At 58.4% G+C, this 12,981-nt stretch overlaps 1 protein-coding gene across 9 annotated transcripts in view; it reads right to left on the reverse strand.

Moving 5' to 3' along the window:
• Window positions 1-12,981, reverse strand: part of RAP1GAP (RAP1 GTPase activating protein) — a 188,032-nt gene that overhangs the window by 85,335 nt on the left and 89,716 nt on the right. For 8 of the 9 annotated variants that reach the window (XM_078849386.1, XM_073316427.2, XM_073316428.2 and 5 more), the window contains exon 3: window positions 1,433-1,511. The exons of the other annotated variant lie outside the window; for it this stretch is intronic. Coding sequence is in view for 7 of the 8 variants with exons in the window: in XM_073316427.2 (XP_073172528.1) it covers window positions 1,433-1,511 (79 nt within the window). In the remaining variant the exon portion in view is untranslated. The remainder of the gene's footprint in view (window positions 1-1,432; window positions 1,512-12,981) is intronic. 9 annotated transcript variants of the gene reach the window in all.

Below are 12,981 nucleotides of genomic sequence, written 5' to 3' on the forward strand. Positions count from 1 at the left end.
CATGTGAGGGTGCACCCCCAGTCTTCACAATCACAAACCAGCGTGCACAGCCCCAGCGTCCACAAAAGACCCTACAATAACAAACCGGAACGCCTAGCCCATCATTCACAAGAGACCCTAAAATAACAAGGCAGGATGCATTGTGGGCAACCCTACAATAACAAACCGGAAGGTATAGCTCTAACGTCCTCCAATGACCCTATAATAACAAAGCTGCAGAGCACCCATTAACAACGTACAGCCAAACGCCAGTCCCGCATCCCAGCCATCCCACCAGCGCACTCTTCAGAAGGAAGAAGCCGGGCCAGATCCTCCTCCTGTCGCTCTGCTGACCCTAACAGGGTTACCCCAGACCTGAATCTGGCCCACTGTGTTTTGGGGGCATTCACCTACTGTGAGACAGCAGGGACTGAGTGGGGAGGATTGACCTAGGAATGTGGCAGGGGAGTTTACTGGGACTGTCTGATCGGTGATGAGATAGCAGGGGGTGGCTTCACTGGCTGTCACCTGAGCCGGGAGGGCGGTTGGGTCCAGGTGACACCTTCTGCCCAGGAAACTGGACAAAGGCTGGAGGAGGAGCTGGGGGGAGGCTGGGGGAGTCAGCTGGAGGGGGTTTCATTTTTGGAGTGGGCTGGGGAAGAGGAGGGAGCCCCCCCCCCCAAAAGGACCTGACTAAGGGGTCCTGTTTATGCCTAACCTCTGGTCTGGACTATGTTCCTGTCGTTTCTAATAAACCTTCTGTTCTACTGGGTGGCTGAGAGTCACGGTGAATCGCAGGAAGTGGGGTTGCAGGGTCCTGAGTCCCCCAACCTCCGTGACACCTAGCCAGTGTGGGGGAAGTGTCCTTGGGACAAAATCCTCAGCAGGACACTAGAATGCAAGTCTGCAAACACAACCTTTCCTTGCTGCCCAGCATGAGCCCAGCCCCAGCACCAGGGGCTGGCACAAGTCCTGGAGTGGAGCGACCCCAGCTAGAGGGAGCTTGGCTCTGTTGCACCAGTGCAGAGGGGAGCTGGCAGCTACCCCCTCAGACTGCCCAGGCTGCAGAGACCTACCCAGGACACCTTCACCCGTGGTACACACATCCACTAATCAAAGGCCCCAGGCAGCAGCTCAGTATCGAGACCCTCCAACAAATAGAAACTGAGGCACAGAGCGGGCAGGGACTTGCCCAAGCTCACGAGTCAGACGCAGGGCTGGGAGTGCAACCTCAGAGTCCTGACTCCAGGCCTCCTGCTTAGGCCACTATATCCCACTGCCTACCACGGCAAGCGCTCCCCCTGCAGAGCCAGCAGCTTGGGTGTCCCCGCCCAGGGGCTGTCTGCAGCCACGGCCCCCGGCTTGGTCAGTGCTGCAGGGACCCACACAGCAGTGTGTCCCGGGGGACTCGGGAAGGTGCCATGATGTGGGGGGGTACAGAGAGGACTCTTACCTTGGGGTGGGGGGGAGCAGAGCCCACCCAGGGCAGCTCTACGGTGTGTGAGACACACTGGCTTGGCCCATGGTTCTTCCTGAAAGAGAAGAAACCCGCATATTACAGCTGGCCCCATGGCTGTGACCTCTCCAGCTGGGCTGGAGCCGGAGGGGCTGGGAGGAGAGAGGCCAGCAGTGGGGATCCCAAAGGAGTCAAGGAAAGGGTAGTCCTGGGGAGCCACCAGGTGCCGCTCAGCTGCCACATCAGAGGGGAGACGCAGCCTGGTAACGCGTCCAGGAGAGACGCGGCGCTGGAGGGGCCCACCAGGAGCTGGCTTCAGGTCACTTGCATTTCATGAAGATCCCCAGGAAAGTGCATCAGCAGCAAGCTGGACCGGATAAGTTACAAACACGCTACTGAAGCAGCCAGTGGAGAGCGCAGCTGCTCCATGGACTGCAACAGATGCTCCAACTTCTGCACCTGGTACCTTGCGTCTGGCTAGTGGACTGCAACCTGCGTTCCCCCAGCCATCACCCCTGGCCAGGGCCACGCAGAGAGCTACTGAACTGCCACCCTCAGGAGGAGCAACAGCAGTTGCCTCGCTGCGAAGGAGACTGGGTTATTATCCAGGCAGCTGGTACTAGCGACGAGGGGCTCACACCGGCACACCTTCATGCCACTGCAACTTTGAGGAATTGAACTGGGAACTCTGCCCAGGTGAAAACGAGGGCGACAGCTCAGCCCCCAGCCTGAGAAACCTGCCTGCTGGATGGCCTGAGGGGAAGCAGATTACAGCTCCCCGGCTCTCAGGCAGCACACCGAGCCACAGATCGCAGCATGCATCATTGTCTGCTCCCACATGGAGCATCTGGTCTGGGCAGCGGTGCTCTCACTGGAGGCACCCAACAGGGCAGCGCCAAGCTCTGGGGTGCATTTTCACTGCCCCACGGCAAAGAATCCACATGGCCTGGTTCTCAGCATGCAGGAGCCACAGATCCCAGTGCAGGGAGCCCTTGCTGCTCAGACCCACTGATGGGCAGGCCAGCTGAGTTTGCCGTCCTCCAGCAAATATTAATGCTGGCACCGCTGGACGGGCTCACCAGCAATGACGGGGCAGGGCTACCATGCTCTGCAGTCAGTGAAATCCTTCTAACTGCCACGTAGACCCTGCGCCAGTGAGCCTTGCTCTCCTGCTCCCTGAACGCAGGGGCCACGCTCTGTCACCCCCTCCTCCCACTAGGGCAGGGGCAGGCAAACGTTTTGGCCTGAGGGCGCATCGGGTTTCAGAAATTGTATGGAGGTCCGGTTAGGGGAGGCTCCGGACTGAGTCCCCAAACAGCCAGGCGTGGCCCAGCCCCCACCCCCTATCCGACCCCACCCTGCTTCTTGCCTCCCTGACGCGCCCCCCCGGGACCCCTGTCCCATCCAACCACCTCTTCTCCCTGTCCCCTAACTGCCCCTGCCCCCCCTGCCCCTAACTTCCCCCCTCCGCCCCATCCAACCCCTCCTCTCCTTCCTGACTGCCCCCCCGGGACCCCTGCCCCATCTACCCCCCGCTCCCTGACCACCCCCTGGACCCCGCCCCCATTCAACTCCCCTGCTCCCCGCCCTCTGACCGCCCTGACCCCTATCCACGCCCCCACCCCCTCAAACTCTCCTGCCCTCTAGCCAGCCCGCCCTTCTCCTGCCCCCTCACCGCGCAGCACAGAGACCAGGTCAGGCCAGGCTCTGCAGCTGCTCTGTCCCAGGAGCTCGCAGCCCCCTGCCCGGAGCATCGCACCAGCAGTACAGTGAGCTGAGGCTGCGGGGAGGGGGACAGCGGGGGAGGGGCCGGGGGACAGCCTCCCAGGCCAGGGGCTCAGGGGCCGGGCAGGAGGGTCCCATGGGCCACATGTGCAGAGCCATGGGCTCTGCAAGGATTACGCACCCTTATCCCACTGTGACGAAGTGGGACTGTTCTTAATGTTTCCTCTGAATAGTGTGGGGGTGCCTCAGTTTCCCCTAGGCAGTTCTTAAGTCTCTAGGTGGTGGGATAAGGGTGTATGATCGTTGCAGAGCCCTAGAGGGCAGGTGTGTGCAGGGGTCTGGACACAGAGAATGGCCGACACCCTATTTCCTGGCAACTGATGGCCTGGGCCCTTCCCCCCTGCAAGGTGAGAGCTAAAGGGTTGGAGAACAAAGGAATCCGGTGACCTCCTGGCCCAGGAAAGGGACAAAGCCCAGAGGAGGAGGGGCTGGAGAGAGTTTCAGTTTGGGGCTGGCTGGGACATGGAGTGAAGTGCAGAAGTGGTTGTCTGGCTCACTGCCCCCCAAAATGGACCCAGCTGAGGGGTCCGGTTCTCTGCACCTACAAGGTCTGTTTTAGACCATGTTCCTGTCGTCTAATAAACCTCTGTTTTACTGGCTGGCTGAGAGTCACGTCTGACTGCAGAGTTGGGGGGCAGGACCCTCTGGCTTCCCCAGGACCCCGCCTGGGCAGACTCGCTGTGGGAAGTGCACGGAGGGGCAGAGGATGCTGAATGCTCCGAGGTCAGACCCAGGAAGGTGGAAGCTGTGTGAGCTGTGTGTCCTGAAGACAGGCTGCTCACAGAAAGGAGACTTCCCCAGAGTCCTGACTGGCTTCATGGGGAGCAGTTCCAGAGCATCGCCCAGGGACTCCATGACACCCACCACCTAGATACTTAAGAACTGCATAGGGGAAACTGAGGCATCCCCACACTATTCAGAGGAAACATTAAGAACCGTCCCACTTCGTCACATCTCTCCTGCCTTCGAGACCGAACTGAGCGGGGTCACTTTAGCCAGTGACCTGGGGAAGTTCGAAGCCACCAACGTTCCCATGAATGCCCCAGCATCTCTCCCATTCCTTGGTGGGAATTACACCAGGCCCTTCCAGTTTCATGCCCTCCCATAGGTCGGGGGTGGTCGATAGCACTCGCATGCCGCATGTGGGAAGGTTTATGCGGCCCATGCCCTTTTGCCACCCCAAAACCCCCCGGGGGTCAAACTGGGGTTGGGTCTTCTCCCAGTGCTCCAGTCTGGAGGGCTGCAATTTGGGCTCTCTTGGTTAAGAGCCCCCATCTTGACCTGGGCCACATACTGTTCACTTACAGAACTAGCATGGAGACATCCCCTTCTCCACAACCTTGTCTCCCCAACAAGCTGGCCAAACACAGCCACTTGATTATCGGACTGTTTAACTTCCTTAACAGCTTTCACTGCATCTGAGATCTTCTCAAAGCTATCCACACTGAATCCTTCAACAGGAAAGTCGGTGGATCCATTCACAACAGAAAATTTCTGGCTGTTAGGAACTGAAACTTCCTTGATTAATTTCAGAGTAGCAGCCGTGTTAGTCTGTATTCGCAAAAAGAAAAAGAGGACTTGTGGCACCTTAGAGACTAACCAATTTATTTGAGCATGAGCTTTCGTGAGCTACAGCTCACTTCATCAGATGCATACCGTGGAAACTGCAGCAGACTTTATATATACAAATATATATATATATACAAGTATATATAAAGTCTGCTGCAGTTTCCACGGTATGCATCCGATGAAGTGAGCTGTAGCTCACGAAAGCTTATGCTCAAATAAATTGGTTAGTCTCTAAGGTGCCACAAGTCCTCCTTTTCTTTTTCCTTGATTAAACCACTTTCACACCCTTCAGTTGCAGCAAACTGCTTGCAAAGACTCCATGAGGATTCCTTTCCCTAGGGCTTTTCTATGCAACAATTCACCCTTCACAGAAATTCTTCCCTTACCCTCTTCACCGAGGGCTTGCTCTAGAGGAACACTTTCCTGAGCAACAACAGACTCTTTCTGGGTCTCCCTTACATCCAGAATTACCTCTGGTCCATCAGGCAGATTCCGACACAATCCCCTTTCAGGCAAACTTACAGACTTCCTAGATAAAAGGTCAGAAGCATTCTCCTTCCCTTTGCCACACGCAAGTTCAGGAATCTTTTCCTTCTTGCTACAGGTTTCCACACCCTCAGTAGGTAACACAATCACATCACCTTCATGCTCTCCTTGTGCCCCAGCTAGGATCTCACCCTGATTACACAGAGTTGCTTCACCCTTTCCCAACAACACACTAGCAACAGGCAAAATACAAGCACCAGAATTGTCTGGACTCTGGGATTTTACATAGACCCTAACTGGATGCGACCTAGTTACAGGGCCATTCTCCCGAGCAGACACAAACTTAGGACCCTTCCCCTCCTGGGCTTTAGCTGAATCCAGAACCAGCTCTGGGACAACTGCACGACCCTCAACCATCACGAGCTGAAAGGCCCCTTCTGTCTGCTCCACAGGACAAAGAAGAGCCGGACACACTTTCTCCTTTCCCAGACACACAGCTTGGGATCTCATTCCCCTTGTCCCAGCACACAAGGCTGGTCACAGACAACTGCTTGGAGATCAGGGTAGCTCCCTCCACAGGCAAGTCAATACCCCTGACAGACAGAGACCCATTTCCTTCACTGTCCCAATTCTCCACCCAGCTAACAGGTAAGGTCCAGGGACACTCATCTTCCGCTCTCCTCGCCTTCCCACCCTGCTGACTAGACACAGCCATCAGCTCACAAGGCTGCCTGGGCTCATCCAAACTTTCCTTACCAAGCACCTTGCCACTCCCCACAGATCCCCTGCCCTGCCTGTGTCTCCCCCACTCAGCTGGGGTCTCAGCTCCCACTGTGCTCAGCGCTGCCCTTGCTGTCCCAGTGGGGGTAGGCAGCGAGCTCGCTGCTTTCCTCACGGCATCAGAGCCAGCCTGAGCCCCCTCTCCGGTGTGCAAGGGGGGCGGGGAGCATCTCTCTGTCCCACCCAGCCCCAGGGGTCTGGTTACAGGCAGGCAGGTATCCTGAGCCTAGCTGCTCCTCCCCCCTGCCAGCCAGGTCATCTGCATTTTCACTGACCATTTCCCTCTCCGCCGATTGGTTCCCTGGATTCAAATTCAAACCCTTGGCAGTTACAGGAGCAGGGCCTGGATCCTGTCCCAAAGAGACACAGTCACCCCACAACAGGGTCTCGCAGCTGGTATCCTGGAGAACCCCAATGGCCAGCCAGCCCCACCCCTCCTGGGTCTGCACAGGGATCTGGGCCATAGGCAGGGCGAGGGGCTTCATCCCTGGAACCCTCACCCAGCTCACCCAGCCCCTCAGCCTCTGAGGCTGCACCATCCAGGGTCTGACACCAGTTCTCTCTGTCCCAGGATCTTGCCACCCCAGGAATGTCTCCCCATTGACCATCCCCTTCCGCTCCCACTGGGGGTCCGAGGGGCCTGGCCCCAGGAAACTCCACACAGACATATAGGTTGGGGTCAGGAGTGGGAGCCTGTCCACATCCCCAACCATCTGGCTGACGGAGTCTAAGGCCTTGGGACCCAGCAAGGGAGCTAGACACTGGGGCTTTTCCGCAGGGTCCCCCTGGTTCAAATCTCCAGCCTGCTCAAAGGCAGTGAGGTGGCATCCACATGCCCCCCTCCTTAACCAGGGGCAATTTAGTCTCGAGGTTCCCTGCGGAACTGGCCCCCCGGGGTCTATCCCCACTCACCCCGGGGAGGTCCCCTAGGCCTCTCCGCTCCCCCACCGCCAGTTCATGCTGCTGCTGCTTCTGCAGCTCCTTCTCGGGCTCTCGCTGTCTCCCACAGTCCTCTTGCTCTCTCGGACTCAGCTCCAATCCCATCCATCTCCGATCCCCCGATGGGGAACCCGATCGTGAAGACCCCCGTCTGGTCGGGGACAGGAGTCTTGGGGGTGCCTGGCTTCCACTCCAGCTACTCCCAGATCCTGCTATAGCCCCATTTGGGGTCAGGAATCAGTTCCTTAGAGCGGTCATCCTCCTCCAGCTGCACGATTAACTGTGCTTTGGTGAACTTTCCAACGCTCAACCCTCTCTTTCTGCACAGGGTTACAATGGCCTTCTTAAGGAGATGGTGACAGGCCGTCACTCCGCTCTTCCCAAGGTGTTGTGGACTCAGAGGCCTGTGTGCTCTCAGCTCCCCACGGTTTCCAGGAAGAACCCCTAGAGTGCCAGCCCTTCTCCAGGTCACCACCTCTTTGCCATGGTTGAGCTGCAGACTCCTCCGCCCCTGGGACCGCTCTCGCTGCAATCCCCAGGGGAACCCTGTTACTGCAAAACTCCTTCTCTCTCCCAGGGCCAAGCCACAGGCTCCATCCCTGAGACTGCTCACCGCAGTCCCCAGGGGGACCCCATTACTGCACAGTCCTTCTCGCTGGTCACACACTCCCAGGGGTTAACCGCCCCCCGAAACCGCTCCTCTCTGAGCCTTCAGCACGCCTGGTCCTCGTCAATCCCCCTTCGTTTTACTGCTCCCCAGTCACTTACTGCAGGAAGCGCCATCTGCGGGGTGCAGTACATCCCACCGCTGCCACCAGTTGTCACGGAGTTCCCGGGCGATGCTCTGGAACTGCTCCCTATGAAGCCTGTCAGGACTCTGGGGAAGTCTCCTTTCTGAGAGCAGCCTGTCTGCAGGACACACAGCTCACCCAGCTTCCACCTTCCTGGGTCTAACCTCGGAGCATTCGGCATCCTCTGCCCCTCCGTGTGCTTCCCACAGCCAATCCACCTAGGTGGGGTCCTGGGGAAGCCAGAGGGTCCTGCACCCCAACTCTGCAGTCAGACGTGACTCTCAGCCAGCCAGTAAAACAGAGGTTTATTAGACGACAGGAAAACGGTCTAAAACAGAGCTTTTAGGCGCAGAGAACAGGATCCCTCAGCTGGGTCCATTTTGGGGGGGCAGTGAGCCAGCCAACCACTTCTGCCCTTCACTCCATGTCCCCAGCCAGCCCCAAACTGAAACTCCCTCCAGCCCCTCCTCCTCTGGGCTTTGTCCCTTTTCTGGGCCAGGAGGTCACCGGATTCCTTTGTTCTCCAACCCTTTAGCTCTCACCTTGCAGGGGGGAAGGGCCAGGCCATCAGTTGCCAGGAAACAGGGTGTCGGCCATTCTCTGTGTCCAGACCCCTGCCCACACCTGCCCTCTAGGGCTCTGCAACAATCATACACCCTTATCCCACCACCTAGAGACTTAAGAACTACCTAGGGGAAACTGAGGCACCCCCACACTATTCAGAGGAAACATTAAGAAGAGTCCCGCTTCGTCACACCCCCCCCAGCCCTGCACACACACAGCCCTCCCACACCCCCTGACATACAGCACCCCCTACACACACACACCCTGCACCCCTACACACACACCCATAGCCCCCCCACAGCCCTGCACACACACAGCACCCCCTACACACACACCCTTCACCCCCTACACACACACCCAGAGCCCCCCTCACAACTCCCTACACAAATATACCCATGAACATGCACTTCCTTGCTTGTGTAATGCACCTGCCAGCCATCTCCCTCCCTCATTGTGGATCTAGGTACCAGACGCAAAAGGGATAAGAAAACACAGGGCTGGCAGGAATCGCACTGAGGCCAGCTGCTTTCTCAGAGGCCCCCACTGCGGCCCTGCCCGCTCGGAGTTGGCAGCCTGGAGGCTGATGGGGCTGGGTCCGCTCTCGTGCTGCCCAGTCGGAGCCCGCTCCCTGCGCTGGGTTGAAGGCAGAGGAGCTGGCAGGAGAGCTCCCCGACGTGATGCCTGCCCTAGCCGGGCACTAGGCCTGTAGACTGTGTGATGCAGCAGGGAGCGGGGAGGATTGACCGGGGAATGGCGTTGAGTTCTACTGGGACTGTCTATACTGGGGATGGGTGAACTGGGGATGAGCCTGTAACCTGAGCCAGGAGGGGGGTGGGGCCTGGTAACACCTTTGCCTGGAAACTGGACAAAGGCTGGAGGAGGAGCTGGGGGGAGGGGGAAAGAGCCTGCTGGAGGGGTTTTGGGCTGGCTGGGAAGATGCAGGGAACCCCAAGTCTGGGGTCTAAGCTCCTTGCCCCCCAGAGGGACCTGGCTGAGGGGTCTTGGTTGTACCTACAAGCCCTGCTTGGAACTGTGTTCCTGTCGTCTAATAAACCTTCGGTGTTACTGGCTGGCGGAGAGTCCCAGTGAATCACAGGAAGTGGGGGTGCAGGGCCCTGACTCCCCCACACTTCGTGACAGACTGCAGATGTTTGGCAAAACCAAGGCCAGGGCCGGTTTGCAGGAACCTCCCCCTAGGCACCACCTGCCTGGGAGTGTGCAGACCAGCTCCATTGCCAAGGGGACAGGAAAGCTCCAGCAGGCAAGAGCACATGGCCCTGGAGCTGCAGCAGTGGAGAATGTGCAAATATCCCTGACACCTGTCTGATCCAGCCTCTGGGACAAACCTCCCTCCATTGCAGACTCCAGCCTCCCTGCACAGACTGTCTCCATTCGAGGGCTCGCCCCATCCCCTCGGTGGGTACATCACCCCCTGCATCATCCCCATCCCTAATGCAGCACCCAGCCCACAGCTCACCCACATCCTCCGGCCCTGCTCATCTGTTGCCTTAGCAGGATTCCAGAGTGGCCCCACTCTCCCCACATACCCCTCACCCAGGACATGATGCTGACAAAGCCATTGACCCTGTGCTGGGACTCAAACTCCCCCCCCGCAGAATGGGGGAGCTCCACCTTGGGTCTGGGGAGCTGCCTGGCTGTTGCTGGGCTGCCTGGACTTTGGCTGCCTGCTCTACCAGGGGAATAGCTCTGTCTTGGTGTTGGTTTAGGCATCTTATGTCTCAAGAAGGGCTGGCACACACTGCCCATGGTTAGTCCTTCCTGGGCCAACACCTTACAACAAGCCAATGGCCCACTACCATCTCACAGCTGCTCCTGCACCCACTTGGCTTTTCCCACCTTACTTCCCCCGACCCCATCACTTTCACGGGGGTCTGTCCTGACACCAAGCCTTTGACTCTTCAGAGTTCATCAGCTGCACCTGTGATTCCTCAGCTGAGCTGAGCAAGACAGGTAAACCACTAACGAATAAAGGGTCGGTGAGGCAGCTGGGCCCAGGGGAGCTCTGGAGCGTGCGTCTGCAAGGATGCATCCCAGGTATACAAGCTGGGACTGCTGGAAACAAGGAGATGCCATTGACTCAGCTGGAGGAAATGGTAGCTCCCAATCGGTTCCACCAAATGTTTGTCTCGGCCCCGTGGTACTTCACAGATTGTAAAAGAAATCCTGGTACAGCTGACCATGCGAGGTTCCAGGCTGTCACTGGTCTCAGCTGGCCATGCTTGCTAGGGCTCAGCTCCTTTGGTGCCAGCAGCAGCCTTCAGCTCAGGCTGATACAGATCCCAGCAGCAGCAGAAGGCACCTTACGCTCAGTGGGGCTGCAGCCAGACTCCTGGTGCCCAGCAAATCTGCCTTCAGAGATGGTCAGCAGTACACAGCCACCCAGGCAAATTCAGAACAGCCCAGGACACAGGGTAACTCGGGGCACAGTGGGGCCTGAGTCAGAGGGTCTGAGTCTCCTCTTGCTTGCCCCTTAGCATCACTGGCATGCCTCCTGATCTACGCCAGGGCAAGAGATGGATCTGGCCCAATGCCACTGAAGAGCCAGAAGCCAGTCCCTGCCTCTGGCTTCTCCTGCAGATCTAGGGCTGTCTGATCTCCATATGCAAATATGCAGATGAGATGTTCGTTTGCTGCTGCTGCTGTCTCCTCAATAGGGAACTAAATGGCAGCCGAGCTGCCTTCTAGTCCACGCCTCTGCGACAGGGAGCTCGACCTCGCCGGCGTCTAGCTCTGCACCCCATCCTCTCCTCCGAGATGCCTGACCTGCCAATCTAGGCACTGCTCAGGCTGCAAGGACCAAGGGCCCTGTATGCCACTGAACACCCCACCAGGCTCCTGGGGAGACAGTGGGGAATGGAAGAAAAGGGTGACCAGCTGTTCTGGCCAAAGTCCATTTCCAGCTGGCCCCAGAAATCCATCTGGGGTTCTCCTTGCATCAGCACCATTAAGTCCATTCCAGGTGGGCCATCCTACCTTGGGATCTTCCCCTCTTCCCCCAGTGAGTGTGAGACAGTGGGTGTTGCACCCTCCCTTTCAGGGCACAGGGCACAGGGCTCAGCTTGGGCAGTTAATTTCACATCCAGTGGCGCATCTTGTCCTTCACCAGTGCAGACGCTGCAGCCGTACCCAGGCTCTGTCCACAGCCTGTCCCACTGCAGCTGCTGCCGAACTTTAACTCAAAGCGAAGGGGCCACAGTCAGGCCCTGGCAGGCAGGGACAGCGCCCAGGGAGCTGCCTGGCCTTGCTTCGGTACCTACTCAGTTGCATGAGCTTGGAGCCCCCTCTCTGTGGGAAGGTAATGAAGCTGCCGCCTTTCAGTCCCCAACTAACCTTTGCGACCTGATCGGTGATACAGAGCTGCTGCCCTGCCAACAGCTCCCTGCAGAGCAATTCCACCAGGCGGCAGGTGCAGGGCCCAAGAAACGCACCCTGGGAGGACTCCTCCCCAAACACCAGTGCAAACCCTGGGGCTTGCTTTGATGTCTCTGTGATGATGGGACGCAGCAGAGAGAGGGAGAGTGTTGATCTGGGAATGTGCCCTGGGGATGGGAGACCTGAGAGCCTGTCCCCTGAGCCGGGAGGGGGAAGGGGAGGTGACACCTCTGCCCAGGAATGTGAACAGAGGCTGCAGGAGGGAGCCTGCTGGGGGGGTTTAGTTTCAGTTTGGGGCTGGGTGGAGGAACACAGGGAACCCCAGGGCTGGGGTCTAAGCTCCCTGCTCCCCCAGAAGGACTTGACTGAGGGGTCCTGGTTGTACCCACAAGCTCTGTTTTGGACTGTGTTCCTGTTGTCCAATAAACCTTCTGTTTTACTGGCTGGCTGAGAGTCTCAGTGAATCCCAGGAAGAGGGGTGCAGGGCCTGGACTCCCCCACCCTCCGTGACAACTGGTGGCAGCGGTGGGATGTACTGCACCCCGTGAACGGCGCTTCCTGCAGTAAGTGACTGGGGAACAGTAAAACAAAGGGGGATTGACGGGGACCAGGCGTGCTGAAGATTCAGAGAGAGATGGTTTCAGGGGGTGGTTAACCCCTGGGAGTGTGTGACCAGAGAGAAGGACTTTTGCAGTAACAGGGTCCCCCGGGGGATCGCAGCGAGCGGTCCCAGGGGCGGAGGAGTCTGCAGCTCGACCCTGGCAAAGAGATGGTGACCTCAAGAAGGACTGGCACACGAGGGGTTTTTCCTGGAAATTGCAGAAAGCTGCCCAGGCCTGCGAGTGGCCAGCAGGGAGATATACGCTAAACGCCTGAAGAGCGACCTGGTGGAGCTGTGCAGGCAGAGGGGGCTGCGCATTGGGACGTCCACCAAGGAACAGCTGATTGCCCAGTTGGAGGAGAGGGATCGCTTGGATGACCCGATCCCTGTCCAGGAGGGAAGCTGCCCGGTGGACGCAGTGTGGGCCCTGGGGCCTGACCGGGCTGGGAGGGGTCAGACTGCTGCCCAGGACATCCCGAGACCCTTCCTACCTATGCCTGGAGGAGGGGTTGGGGGAAGCCCAGCAAATACCGAAGGCACCCTGACCCCGGCAGCCAGCAGGGGATCCTCCCGGCGGAGCTCCCCATCCCTGGAGCGGAGGCGGCTGGAATGGGAGAGGGAGATGAAAATGAGGGAGC

This window comes from Lepidochelys kempii, chromosome 18 (assembly GCF_965140285.1).
Source record: "Lepidochelys kempii isolate rLepKem1 chromosome 18, rLepKem1.hap1, whole genome shotgun sequence".
Taxonomy (NCBI): domain Eukaryota; kingdom Metazoa; phylum Chordata; order Testudines; family Cheloniidae; genus Lepidochelys; species Lepidochelys kempii.